At 29.3% G+C, this 14,996-nt stretch overlaps 1 protein-coding gene across 2 annotated transcripts; it reads right to left on the bottom strand.

Moving 5' to 3' along the window:
* Positions 1-2,549: 2,549 nt before the first annotated feature.
* Positions 2,550-6,441, bottom strand: LOC105139883 (sphinganine C(4)-monooxygenase 1-like). Of its 2 annotated transcripts, none has more exons than XM_011046515.1 (3): positions 6,202-6,441; positions 5,408-5,776; positions 2,550-3,407 (listed from the first exon to the last, which is right to left on the bottom strand). In XM_011046515.1, the coding sequence occupies exons 2-3, from the start codon at positions 5,636-5,638 to the stop codon at positions 2,865-2,867; spliced, it is 774 nt and encodes a 257-aa protein (XP_011044817.1). In that variant the 5' UTR covers positions 5,639-5,776; positions 6,202-6,441; the 3' UTR covers positions 2,550-2,864. The 2 variants fall into 2 exon arrangements, with proteins under 2 accessions (XP_011044817.1, XP_011044818.1); XM_011046516.1 differs by lacking the exon at positions 6,202-6,441 and adding an exon at positions 6,154-6,165.
* Positions 6,442-14,996: the final 8,555 nt, after the last annotated feature.

Genomic DNA, 14,996 nt, shown 5'->3' with positions numbered 1-14,996 from the left:
GAGTGGAATGTCTTTCAACTGGACGTAAAATCTGCGTTTTTGCATGGAGAACTTGTGGAACAAGTATTCGTAGATCAACCACCAGGCTATATAAAGAAGGGAAGCAAGGGTCTGGTATACAAACTGAAAAAGGCTCTTTATGGGTTGAAACAAGCCCCAAGAGCTTGGTATAATCGAATTGACAATTATTTCAGCAAGGCAGGCTTTCACAAGTGTCCCTATGAGCACACACTCTACATCAAAACTGGAGGGAGAGGTAATCTTTTGATTGTATGCTTATATGTGGATGACTTAATATTCACTAGCAATGATGAAGATATGTTTAAAGTATTTAAACAATCCATGATGAAGGAATTTGAGATGACTGATTTGGGAAAGATGAAATTCTTTCTTGGTATAGAAGTGACTCAATCTACAGGTGGTATATTTATCTGTCAAAGGAAATTTGCTCGGGAAGTTCTTGTAAGGTTTGGAATGGATGATTGCAATTCAGTCCAAATTCCTATAATTCCTGGAACCAAGCTGACCCGTGATGATGGAGGAGCAAAAATTGACAGTACATATTACAAGCAAATGATTGGAAGCTTGATGTATATGACTGCCACTCGACCAGATTTAGCATACGCTGTCAGTCTCATTAGCAGATTTATGGAAGCACCAACTGAACTACATCATCAGGCTGTTAGAAAAATACTTCGGTATCTAAAAGGAACACTTGACTATGGTCTGTTCTATAAGACGCAGAAGAGTGGAAAATGTGAATTAATCGGTTTCAGTGACAGTGACTATGCTGGGGATGCAGAAGATCGTAAAAGCACATCTGGATATGTATTTCTCTTAAATGGAGCTGCAATTTCATGGTCCTCAAAAAAGCAACCTATTGTTACTTTATCTACAACTGAAGCAGAGTTTATAGCTGCTGCATCATGTGCATGTCAAGGTATTTGGCTAAACAGAATTTTGGAAGAAGTGAAGCATGCACAGCAAGGTCCAATTATGTTGTTCTATGACAATAATTCAACAATTAAGGTGTCCAAAAATCCAGTCTTGCATGGAAGGAGCAAACACATTGATGTGAGATTTCACTTTCTTCGTGATCTCACCAAAGAATGTAAAGTGGAACTGGTTCATTGCAGAAGTGCTGAGCAAATTGCAGATATTCTAACTAAGCCTTTAAAGGCTGAATCTTTCGTGAAGCTGAGAGCATTGCTTGGGATGTGTTCGATCGTGGAAATAAACTGAATGCTTTCAAGCATACAGTTTAAGGGAGAATGTTAAAGATTGTTTGAATTTAATTTATTTGTTTTCTATTAATAAATCCTATTGATAGGAATCACAGTTGTGAATTACAGCTGTTAAGTGTGATCAAATCAGCAAGCCTGTTATTGCTGAGCTGATTAAGTCGTGAGTCTGTTGCTATTATTTAGCTGTTTTTTCTGAGAATTAGTTACAATGTAAGGCTATTTATAAAGCCAGTTTATCTTCCAATAAAACAAGTTGATTACGGTTCAATTTATTTGTTAGCAATCTGATGATTAACAACACCACTATTCTTCTTCTAAGCTTCCTAATCATGCTTTGGAAGCCACAATTCTCAAGAAAGTAGAAGAATTCCCACGCACACAGAACAAAATTAATATGTGATCTGCTGCTCAAGTCTCGCGTTGCACATAAAAGATTATTAGGCAAGAACATGAGTAGTTGTTTATTAATAGAACTGGCAGAAGGAAATAGTCACCAGAACTTACTAGAAAGAAAGAAAATATGTGTGATAGACAACGCATTCTCTTCAACGCATCACAGACAGTGTATGCTTCTTGACTAGCCATATGAAATACATGATTTAACCGAGCAGTAAAGGCTTCGAGGCCATAGCCCTAGCAGCCAAAGAAATTTTCAGAAGCATCCCCATGACCTACGGCTTCTTTCCCTATTTAAGACCTCCCCACTTTCGGCTGCTCACGGAAAACAGCACTCATAGGAAATACTGTAGACATCCCTTCTAATTCACATCATTCTTGTTATCATACCAACATACCACTAAAGAGTTGCAAAGGTCATCGAAGACAACTGTTAGGATTTTTAATTGATAGGCATGGTGACAAACTGGCAAGAGACAAATAGAACACTTTCTCATACCTGAAGGAACCGCAGCTGCAAGGTGGCATTGCCCGGCTCCATGAGGAGCCTCCCATTAGCACGGATTTTTGGATTTCTACGTGCTCTCCTCAAAATAGGACGTGGAACCTGCTTAATGTAGTTTCGCCACAAATGCATTTCTATTGATAGTATCCGGCCAGGATGATGCGACAGTCTTTCCTTGGCTAAAGATACAATTTTAGAAGTCACATCAACCAATTATCAAACACCCGAGTTTACTATTTTCACTACTATCAAACCCTAAAACCAACAGGGCAAAATGACAGACCATAGTGTAGCACCCAGCAGAGTAGAAGCATGGAATATTGTCTCGACAAGTAGACATGACTGAGAAAGTTTTAACAAGAAGATGAAGCTGACAGATTAGAAGCATGGGAGTATAATTGAAATTAGTGTAGGCGCTTCCAGCATCCTCAAGGATAAAACAATTACAAGTACATCAATCTCAACATATTGGAACATGTAAATTGGAAAACAATAAAAGACAGATATGCTACATACAGGGATAACCCAGAATATCAAAAATACAAATATACCATCACAGGACTAGGAAAAGAAGGAGCATCCAATGGACTTGCTTCTAGCTTACAAGGTCAAACAAACAATTCTAATTCATGTTTTCCTCGAAGGGCAAAACCCAGCCAAAAAATATTCCTTTGTTAAGTGAAAGCTTGAAATAATACAGGAGAAGTGTCAAACTGTAACTAGTCCTTAACCAGTCTTGCCTCCAAACCGCCTTCAGGTCGTTTTACAAGAGTGTATGGCATGTAAGTCCCTAGAAGTTTATCCCATATGGAGAAGAATGGCTGGGAATAATTGTACTTTGTGCCTGGGAGTTGATGGTGGATGTCATGATAAGCAGTGTTGTTCTGGAAAAAGATATGGAAGATATTGCCAGGCAACCAGAGTCCACAATGATCATCAACTGTTTTAACTACAGCAAAGCAGAAGAAAATGACTGATGTCCGTGCAGTCATTCCTGAGACGAGGAATGCAATAGCACCACCCACTGTGTCAAGCAAGAGACCCTCAAGAGGGTGATTATAAAGGGCCCCAATTGCATAAGTTACAACTAGCCTGTGATGCTGGGAGTGGATATGGCGGTATAAGAATTTGTTCTGATGCATGTAACGGTGCGCAAAGTACTGCCATGTGTCCATGACAATCATTCCAATAATGATTTGCATGATTTGGATAGGGATAGAGGGCTGGATAGTGGTTCCAGATTCATCAGCTGATGAAGTCAACTGTAGCAACAACACAGGCAAACGAAAGTTAATTATTGGTAAAAAGTAAAAACACATAGGTCTACGTCCTAGAGCTTACAAATCAAATGATACCACCAAGCAATTGAATAATTACCATCTAAGTCCTAGAGTCACTGATCTCTCAATCCCTCTGCGTTCTCCTCCCAAAGTGGGGATCTGGGAGGTAGGGTTGGGAGATAATCCTACCATTCAGTACTTAGGAATGAAGAGGCTACTCTCAAGACTTGAACCTGCAACCTTGTGGTTGCAGGTCCAAGATGCTTTATCTTTGCACAAAACAAGGGCCAAGATAGATAAATAATAATGTCTGTAACAGCAACTATATTAAGAAACATCAAAGACTGATACCAATGCAAGAAATTTTAGTGTCCACAATACTCATTTGTATTCCACAGCAGCATTGAATCTTAAGGTAAGTGGAGGAATCTATCATGATTGGAAAAACAAAACAGAATTTCTAAGTTTTCACAAAAGGGCATCCAAACAGAAATGTGGTTGTAGAAAAAGCCAAAACAAGATTTGAAAGTTTTATCCATAAATTTCTTCCCAGTCCCTTTACTTAAACAACATACAGTATCACAACAGACTCAAAATGATACAAGACAACTAAAAGGAACTTCTGGTTCATAATATTTAGCACCATGCAGTTAAGATGCATGCCCACATGGACCTACCTGAACTAGGTGTTAAGGAGGATGGAAGGTGGGACAAGAGAAGCTAGGAAACAGAATATCATAATAGTAGCAGAACAAACATGTATCAGAACAGAATATGTTCTTGAAAGAGACAAGAAAACAAATGCTTGATATCATCAATAATGTCACAAAGAATAAAAGGTTTCAGAGCTGGGCTAATAACTTTTAGGACATGAAAGTCAGTTCCTGCTTACCCTGCTAACATAGAATACCAGTGATTTCCCATACTACTGTTAAAATGAAAGACGAGAAAGAAGAAAACAGAACACGTTGGCTGAAAGAATAAAGGCCAGTTCAACTTCAATAGTATAAGAACTTAAAATCTTATGTAAAACCAACATATATAAGCCAAATGGACTGTCCATCTTCTTCTTTGCCTATTGACTTAACACCTCATTCACATAGACAAAAACAATGTTAACACTGCCACTCTTCTTTATTGCAAACCATCAGAATCATGCCCTGAAAGCCACTATTATCACAGCACAAGTGAAAAAAATTCTCAAGGAAGAAAGAATTCCCAAGCACTCAATGTAAAAGTAGCATGAGATCTTCTGTGTAAGGCTCAAATTGCACATGACACATCACAAGAATTTTACTCGTTGTTTATCTAGAGAACTGCACAAATGTAATTAAAAAAAAAACACTCATCAGAACTTATAAAAGCTGAACATATCATGAACTCATACTCCCTCCATATCGCAGTAAGTTAACAAACCCTCTGCCCACCAAAAAAACGTGAAGGATAAAGAAAGTTGATAAAAAGAAGGATGAAGTTTCCTAATCCAGAAGACCCACTTCATTTGTGTTCCCCCAACATATCTAATAGCTGATAATGATTCCCCGGTCTTATTTATGTTCAAATCTAAAGTAAATACATTATTAGGAGCATCCTCCAGCTATGAGAATCAACAAGCACATCAGATCCACAGCCTCCATATGAGATGATGAATATCTAGAAGTGACTACACAAGACAAGGCCATGAAAAAGCATTTTCCTGCATAGAGCTGCCTTGTAAAAGCCAGAAACCACTAAGAGCTCAGCTAATAAGGAAAAAGCTTGTCTAGGCATCTATCACAATGACATTACCATTCCACATAAGACGAACACTAACTCCAGGAAATCTATCCCCAAGAAGCAAACTGAAACAAAGAACTAATACTATATAGGAAGAAACCTATATTGAGAAACATCCAATCGTTCACACCAAAAAGGATCACAATCACACAGCAAAGAAACAAAAAAGGCAATCAGGAACAACTTGAACAGGTTCAGTAACTAACCAAAAAGAGTGCATGAGCAACAACAGCCTGGACTAGTTGTTGAAGCAACACACCCTTAATAACCTTCGACAGCGGAACCAAATTCTTCTCTTCCTCCTCTTTTCTAGTGTGCAATCTATATTCATCCAACGGTGGCAATAGCTGGTAAAAACCCGCGTACAACCAATAAATTACAATTGGGGCAAAAATCCCCATTAGTTCATCACTCACATAACCTTCCCAAAACACCATGGTTAATCCAATTTACAAAGGCAACAACAACAAGGATCAATTCTTCAATTCTAAACCTATAATGCAACTCAAAATCTGCAGATTCGAAGCTGCATTTAAAGTTAACGATCTAAAATCTCAATCTTCCCTCTACATAACCTGAGGATCACAAAGAAAAAGAATCAGATATTTAAACGAAAATACATATATCAAAAATAAATCCCTAAAATAAATCTTAAAAAAAAAACTTGATTTCCATGATTCCCGCTCCTCGTATTCAATAGATACACAAAATATGAAAGATTAAATCCCCACATTTTAATTACATTGTTTCCAAGAAAACAAATGAAGAGAAAAAAAATTCCAAATTCAAGCTACCAAGGCTCAAATTAGCGTCACCTTTGCTTTTCATTTGTTACTATAAAACAAAAAAAATCATAGCATCTGCCACTAATTAGCCAGAAAAAAAAAGTTTAAATTAAACCACCTGCCTCAGCTCACCTTTTTACACAATGAAGAGCGAGAGAGAGAGAGACAGAGAGAGAGATTGATAGGAATTAAGTTTGAAGGAATTGTTTACTTACAGAAAGAAAGAGATCGTGGAACGATGAAGGCGTCATGAATGTTGTTGTTGTTGCGTTAAAATAGTGAGAACAAGAGGGAAGAGTGACAAGCGAATGTCAAAATTTTATTATTTTAGATCTAACCCAAACCAAAGCAAAGCGCCTGTTGTTTTATGTTTTTTGATCATCGTTATTGACTTTATTCGTGGCAGGTGTGGCCTTCTATGCTTTCTGATTTTTTAAGCTCTGATGACAGGATTATTTTTTTCCCTGTATTTTTCTGTCTTTTTAAAAAAAAAAAAATATTGCAAGCTGTATAGCTTTGGGGTCTTTTGTAATAATCATAATATGAAAAAAATTGCTCTGATTTAATTTTTGTTTTACCTTACCGCTAATTTTTTAAATATTATAATTTTTATTCTGGATTAAAGCAAGTTTTAAAAATCAATAAAATAATTATAATATCCATATATATATATATATATATATATATGAAAATTAATAATCACCACATACCACTCATTTTTTCTAATAAACCCTAGCTGCTACAGTCTCATCTTCCTCCTCTATCTTTGATGACCAAACCATCGTAACAAACTGACCCTACACTCACCAATCACCATTGTCGCCTTCATCCTTGAACAGAAACCAGGTCTGCACTGCCCTCTCTCTCTTCACGTCCATTTCTGCCCTCTCTCTCCGCCACTCCACTGACTTATCTTTACCGTTTCACGGCCTAAAAACCCAGCTGTTGGATGTTTGCTTGATGATTTGAAGAATTTAGTGCCATCACCAAATGTTTACACCTACACGATTATGATAATTGTTTTTTGTAAAGAACGTCATGGGCAAAATATAGATAAGGAACAAGCAACTCAGATCCTGGAAGAAATGGAGAAAAAAGGGGGAAACCTGATAGCTGTTACGTATATATGATGTACATGTCCATGGTCTCTGTGGAGCTGGTTCAATTGAGGATGCTTGGAACAAGATTTAGGGTTTGAGAAGAAGCAACCAGCCTCTCAACATTTATTGTTACGATGCTTTCATTCAGGGGTCGTGCCAGGAAGATAGACCCGATGAGGCTTTCTTATGAAACTGGTGATTTTTTATATTTTTAAACTTCATGTCTTTTTAGTAATATTCAAAAAATTAATTGTCAAGTGAAAAAAAATAATTTTCACTAATAATAATGTCTGCATAGAAAAGACAGCAAATAAATAATAATTTCATAAAATGTTAATGACAGTGTTTTCTATTTTTGGTCTTAGATTAAAACTACAAATCTAAATTTGGAAAGCAGCACGATAGAAAAATTAGTGACTGATTAAATCTTCAGCCCAAGCTGCAACATGAGTTTGATCCATTTTTTTAATTTTAAAAAATATTTAGATATTATTAATATTTTTTAGTATAAAAAATTTAAATTATATGACGATTGATCTAATGTAACTTGTTTAATTTAATGGGTTCAAAAACAATTTAATAATCGATATAAATATAATTTAACTCAAAATAAATATTTAATATGATATTTTTATAAATATTAAAATGAAAATATATTGGATCGATTTAGATCAACTTAGATTAATTTATCAATCTGCATGCCAAATAATGAAATTATAATAGCAAGGTTATCAAATTCATTCCATTAGGTATTCTGTTTTTCAACTAGAACAGAATGTTTTGGTTTTAAAGCATTTTGTTTTTGGATTGTATTGTTCATATATATATATATATATATATAATTCAAAATATCAAGTTAACAAACATAATTTTAATTCAAGATAAATTAACTTTAAATTATGCAATACAAACACAATGTCAAATAAATATAATTTTAAATTTTAAAACATTTCTAAATAGTCAAGATTAAATAGAATTTTAACTTAAAATAATTTAATTTAAACAAAATGTTAAATTATTGTAAAAGTAAAATGTTTTAACACAAAAAAAATATAATTTAAACATCTCCATCATTAACATAGAAATAAAAATCTTGATTTTGTGGTGGTACATAGAGAAAGTTACCAACTAGACATCTCAATAGTTGATCATTTCTATGAAACTCATTCTCTTAATCAAAACATGTTTCTTCATCCTTTAAAATTGAAGTAAATAAAGATGTTATAATAGTCTCTCAACTTATATTATCTTCATCAGGAAGATTAGGTTATTTACAAATTCACTCATTCAATAGATTATAGTTATCATGACCAATGGAATCTAAAGCATCTTTTATTTTGCTCAAATTCCTACAAAGTATAAATATGAAAAAAAAAACAATATGAATATAAACTATATATATTACTAATAAATTTAATTTAAAAAAAATAATATCAATATTAATGAAAATAATAATAATTATTTTTAATATTATATTAATATTAATATGATAAAACAGTAAAATAATATTATTATCGCTACCAAAACATGTCTCTTCATCCTTTAAACTTAAAGTAAGTAAAACTTAAAGTAAGTAAAGATGCTTTAATAGTCTCTTAACTTATAACATCTCCGAAAATTAGGTTCTTCACAAATTCATCCATTTAATATATATATATATATATATATATATATTCTGAATTTATTTATCAACCTTGTTAACAAATGCAATCTATTTAAAGATTAAACTTTCACACAAATAAATTGGAAAGAAATTTTTCATAATTAAATTGCATATATATAAGATACAAAATTGGTTTGTATGTGTACTGTAAAGTGTTTTCTACATTTTTTTTGTTTGGTGTTAAGGGTATTTACAAATTAGTTTACACTTCAACCGAGAATAAATATCTTCTTAGATAATTTTAAAATTATATATAATACATCATCTTATTGCATGTTTATAAATTTAATAAATTCCTTGGGCATGATAAATTCTTATTGCTATTGACTCTAATATTAAAATTTTGAGATAACATTTTTAATTTTTTTTGCCAAAAAGTAGTTTTTTTTAGAAAATGATTTTTATAGAATGTGGATTTTTTTATATATGGAAATATCATAAAAAATAAGTTAAAACATATTTTTTAATGTTTGGTTATGCCATAAAAAATAAACTAGAATATCACTTATTAATATTTTATTTTTTTTAAGTTTATCTAGCATATATAGAACATTAAATGTTACTATTTGACCACTTACAATAAAAATATGAGATATAAAAAATATAATGATGGAAAAAAAAGAAATTATTAAATCATATATTTATATATAGTTTATTTTATAAATTGTAACTATATATGTAATATAAGTATTTTAAGTTAAATATTTTTAAGTCAAATCTATTGATTTTTTTTTCATTTTTAAAACCATGTTAAATATTTTTTAAGTAAAATCTAAAGCTTGTGTTTTTAAGGTGGGAAACACTTTTCTCCTTCAAAAACTTATGTTTTTATAAAAAGTGAATTTTTTTAATGAGTTTTCTACAATATAATTAGACATTAAAAAATCAAGAAAGTATTTTCTAGAAAAATAGTTTCCAGCATGTAAATAACGCTTCAAGAGTGTTGCTTGCATGCTTTTAAACCGTGGGCTAAACAAGTGGTTTTCCACATTTTATGAATTATATTAATTTGAAAAGATAAAAAGTTTAGGTTTAGTTGACCAAGCTTAACAAAACATGTTTATTAACCTTTAAAGATAAGTTGACTTTTTACAGACTGTATTAATTTGAAAAGGAAAAAAAAATATAGGTTTTTTTTATTGACAGAGCTCATCATAGCATAGCATGGTAATTAAGAGACGACTTAGCATGTCAGTAAGGTTGATCTAAAAAACTTGTGATTTAGAATTTAATTCCGAATATATTTTAATTTAAACTAAAATATATATTAATCTTAGTCAAACCAAGTAGGTTGAACAGTGACTTGGCCGAACATAAACCTACCAAGCTTAGCTGAGTCAAACACCAAGAATTATTTAAAAAAAAAACAGTGAACCAACATTGTTTAAATAAAAAAAAAATAATTAACTTAGTAACTTATGAGCATTTATAAGATAATTTTAACAATTCAATAATTTAAAATATTTTATAAATCTGATCTCAAATCAAATCTAACAACTATACATCAAAACATTGTTGCTAAGTTGAGGGGATGCTTCATTTTCATTAATAAGATTCAGATCTCGTGTTGAACCATATAAACTTTTATAACTATCCATATTTCTAGAGTCAAACCTCGTTCTCAAAGCTAAGACAGGCAAATTCCTAGAGTTCCCTGCGGTTTTTGTTTTGGAACAAGAGACATTAATGTTATTTAAATTACAACAACCATTGTTTAACACATGTTTACTACCAGTTTTAATTTTCATCTGGTTATATTATAATTATTTTTAATTAGTTTTAATTTTTATTTATAAAAATAATTAAACTGAAATTTTATATGATAAAACTAAAACCAAACTGAAATTTATTTAAATCGACTAGTTTAAGTTTAAATTTGACTTAATTATTTTATATTAAAAATCAAAATTTAACCAATTGATTCAATATAATTCGGTTAGTTTATATTAAAAATAAAAATTTATATTATTTTAATTTTTCAATTTTTTTTCCTCGCTTCTAAGTTATATGTCTCACTATACAGAAAATTGTTGGGCTGATTTAGCTCGATTATTTATATATAAAAAAAATTGTTAGTAATTTGACCACATCAATACTTGTACAATGATGAATATTTTTATTATTCTAATTGGACTATTATCTGTGAACTCGTAGTATATCTCCTGATAATAAGAAACGTAGACTAGAATTGTATCTCATTCGAGATAAAAAAACACAATTTATCTCCAAACCTCTTCTAAATTAAAATGATATTTTATTATTTTAATTTATTATATATTTCAAATATTTATCAAAACATCCCCCCTAAACCCAATTAAAGAAATTTAGAATTATTTTGTGATTGGAATTGATCTAAGGAAATTCATATCTTAAACTAAAATATATTAAAGATATGAAATTCTTAATGCTCTTGATTTTTTAAATAAATAAAATAAATTAAAAGATTCTATCGTGTGATTTCATAATTTTGGTAGCAAAGATTTTAATTAAAAAAATACTAAGAGCGTAAATGATATAGCTTATCTTTTGTACCATTATAGATTCTTAAATAATTTAAGAGACCTATGATACATTTGATTTAGAATTATTATTTTTCTTTGTTATGATCTTATGACGCTCACAAGAAATATGCATGGTTTTTCGATAAATAATAATTTTACATGGTTTGACTCGACCCATTCAAATTATAGGTTTGATTCAAGAAATAAGCATGGTTAGAAAAATAGTTAATTGTATATCTCTAGGCTAAGCTAGGCAAATTCTAGGCCAAGCACCATTCAAGTTCTTTGCTTCACACCATTTCATTCTATATCTCTTTCCCGTATATTATTATTTCCCTCTTATATTTACTAAATTAATTATAAGATAGTCTTGTGATCTACCAATAAACTTATTTTTTAAAAATAACCAAAACTATAGACAAGATCAACATTTAAACCCATCATTTTCTAGTCAAAGATGCAACTAAGAAAGGCCCAGTTAAATCCTGAAGTTTTCGAGACTCCATCAATGTTGTTGTACTTGAAAAATTAAATAACATTTAGTTCACTCTCTCTTACCTACTATATATACTTTTATAATACTAACAAAACTCCAAGCTAATAAAAAATAATTAATTTTTCATCACAAAAAATAAAAAAACCAGTTCTCTTCGTATCTCTAACAACTCATTTATTTGTTAAAACAGTATATTTGGGAATATAATTATAATTGTTTTTTTAAATAATTTTTATATTAAAATATATTAAAATAATTTTTTTAAAAAATTATTATTAAAAATAATATATTAAAACGATACAAAATATAAAAAATTAATTTTTAATAAAAAATTAATTTTTTTAAAAATATAAATATAACGGCATTTTCAATTGGGCACTAAACACTCAACGACGGTGTTTTAGGTGTACAAAAACAGTTGGACCAAATGAGAATTATCTGCAAATAAAGTTTTTTAATCCCATCCGCCAAGCTTGCTCAAGCCCCAAATTTACAGCAAAAAAGCTCAGCTTTAAGAGCATCACCGAGGCTTAGCTACTAATTTTACTCAAATCAAGTCCTTCCATTAGTTTTTATTAAAGATAGAGGAACATCTTTGAGTTCAAACTCCCCTTCCCCTCTTCTTTAATGCATCAAAATATATATTAAAAAAAAGTACAATTTTAGAACCAATTTGTCATCAGCTTTTAGGATTTGGAAGTTGAATCAAAACTTCAGAGGAGTCATGACTATCGATATCGGAATAGAATGAGTTATTCAATTATATAAATTCGATTTTTACCTGAGTGTGCTATTTTACTTATTAGTCCTCATTGTAGTTTTTCAAAGAAACCAGTAATAATTAGAAGCAGATTAGTGCACACTTGTGTGATTTTCTGAATAATTTTGATTATATTTTTCTAAAAATAAAAAAAAAATTTGGTCTTAAATTTATAAACCAAAGCAAAAAAATTGAACTACACCATATTGAAAAACTCGTTATAAACTAAAGATATATTATAAACTAAAAGTTTTTTTTCCCTAAATAGTTATGTTTTGATTTTTTTAATCCAAACCTTTGAATCATCACTTGCTCTTACTTGTATTTTAAGGATGTGTTTAAAAACGTTGTGTTTCTTTAAATTTTTAATTATTTCTTGTTTAAAAATATTTATATTTTTAATTTTTTTTAATATGCTATGTTAAAAATATTTTAAAAAAAATATTTTAATATATTTATAAATAAAATATACTTTTAACTAATATTGCTAGTACAGTTCTAAACACATCTTAATGATAAAAAAAAAAAATACTGGCGTTGAAAGGTCTAACAGTTTTTAATAGTAAAAAGGCAGGAGTCTATTTTCTAACTGCCCATGGTGTGTCAAAATTTTCAGTGGTCTTGTTTGAATGGTACACGGTGGCCAATCCAAAAACCTTTATCCAACAATTTAGTCTCGTTATTATTTTATTCCAATGACATTTAAATATTTTATCTGCGGGAAGAAAATTAGAGTGATCTGACTGCTCAACGTATCTTAAGAGTTAAGATTCCTAAAAGTCAAAATTAACTCACATCACCTGTCAGTCTATCATTCATTCAATTTCTAGCATCTTAACTTTTATTTAAAAATATATTAAAATAATATTACTTTTTAATATTTATTTTTAAGTTATATTAAAACAATCATATTAAAAATATTTTCTTAAATTTTTTAAAATATTTTAGAGTGGCTTTTTGAAAATTATTTTTAAATTTTTTTATATATTTATTTATAGTTAGAAAATTTAATTAACAAAAATATTTTTCAGTTAAAAAATTAGATTTGATTTTTAAAAAATATATTTATTTTATTTTAGATGAAAAATATTTTTAAAAAATTATAAAAAATTTAAAAATACCATATTATTTACTAATTATATCAAATTTGATCCTTAAAATTTTTATTGATATATATATTTTTTAAAATTTTATCTCTTAAAATTTAATTTTTATATTTATTTTTATGATTGTTATTTTTTATTAAAAAATTTTATTTATCAGATATGATTATCATTTTTTATTATTATTTATTTTATATAAAATAATTTATAAAATTATAATTATATTTTTTTAATTTTTTATCTGTTAGATTTGATTTTATTATTTTAATTATTATTTATTTTATATGAGATAATTTATAAAATTATAATTTTTTAATCAAATACTTAAAAGTATTTTTTTATTTTTTTTAAATAAAAAAATTATTTTTCACCAAAATAAATAGTTGTTTAATGCATAAACAAACTGGCTTTTATGTGATGAAAAATAACCAGATGTCGTTATTTCACTGGTTTGGGGCCAACTTTGAATTTGTTGTGCTGCGACCTTACATCATATGATTTGCCGCAATCCCATTGTTGAATAAGCAGTATTCTGTGAAATCTCATGGTATTGAATGGATGAACATGATCTGGTCAACAAATTCAATCACTGCATCCCTGGTCCAACAAACATTAATAAATGGAAAATCTTTTATTTCTTTATTATTGTTATTATTATTTAAATGATATACATCAGGAAAATAGGATACCCTGTACTGTTTGGTTTAATTCAAATGACGCTAGGAAGTGATGTGTTAGGAAACATCCAAAAAGGACATGTTCTGCTGGCCAAGTGGTTTTACCAGGTGCCAGTTGACTAGTCATGAACTTATACTTTTCTATTTTATTTTATTTTTAATGCGGTGTCTATATATATACTTTAATTAATTTTATGGATTATAAAATTAATAGTTATATAAATTTTTAATAATTTTAAAATGTATAAAAATTAAAATAATAATACTTAAAAAATAAATTTAAAACATATTAAATTAAATTAAATTATAATCTCTCGAGTTCATATAAAATAAGTTCTCGTATTTATTTGATATTATGTTTTAAATTTTTTTAAAAAAAATTTAATTTTTATTTTAAATGAATATATTTTTTATATTTTAAAAATAATTTAATATATTAATTTTAAAAATAATAAAATATTAATAAGATATTTTTTAAAATAAATAATTTAAAAAAAAAACAACAATTACATTCCAAAACACAACCAGCCTAGAAAAGGCGTCGGGTTTATCCTCTTGTTGGTGGTCACTAGGCAAGAAGTCCTCTTTAATTTTTTTATTTATTTTAATGGAAAGGAAAATTTTTTAAAAATCAAATTAACAAAAAGGCTCAAAAGAAAGAGAATAAAAATTGAAATAAAAAAATATCAAAGAACCAAAATGAAAAGAAA

The sequence above is a fragment of the Populus euphratica genome, unplaced genomic scaffold (genome assembly GCF_000495115.2).
Source record: "Populus euphratica unplaced genomic scaffold, PopEup_1.0 scaffold185.1, whole genome shotgun sequence".
Classification (NCBI taxonomy): Eukaryota; Viridiplantae; Streptophyta; class Magnoliopsida; order Malpighiales; family Salicaceae; genus Populus; species Populus euphratica.
The sequence above is the reverse complement of the archived record's forward strand: the minus strand, read 5'-3'. Positions and strand labels throughout refer to the sequence as shown.

Bases quoted from the DNA above. Each gene is read 5' to 3' on its own strand.
- LOC105139883 (XM_011046515.1), bottom strand. From the start codon at position 5,638: ATGGTGTTTTGGGAAGGTTATGTGAGTGATGAACTAATGGGGATTTTT. The intron at 3,408-5,407 runs GTTAGTTACTGA...TTGTTGCTACAG, and splicing joins TTGCTCATGCACTCTTTTTG to TTGACTTCATCAGCTGATGA.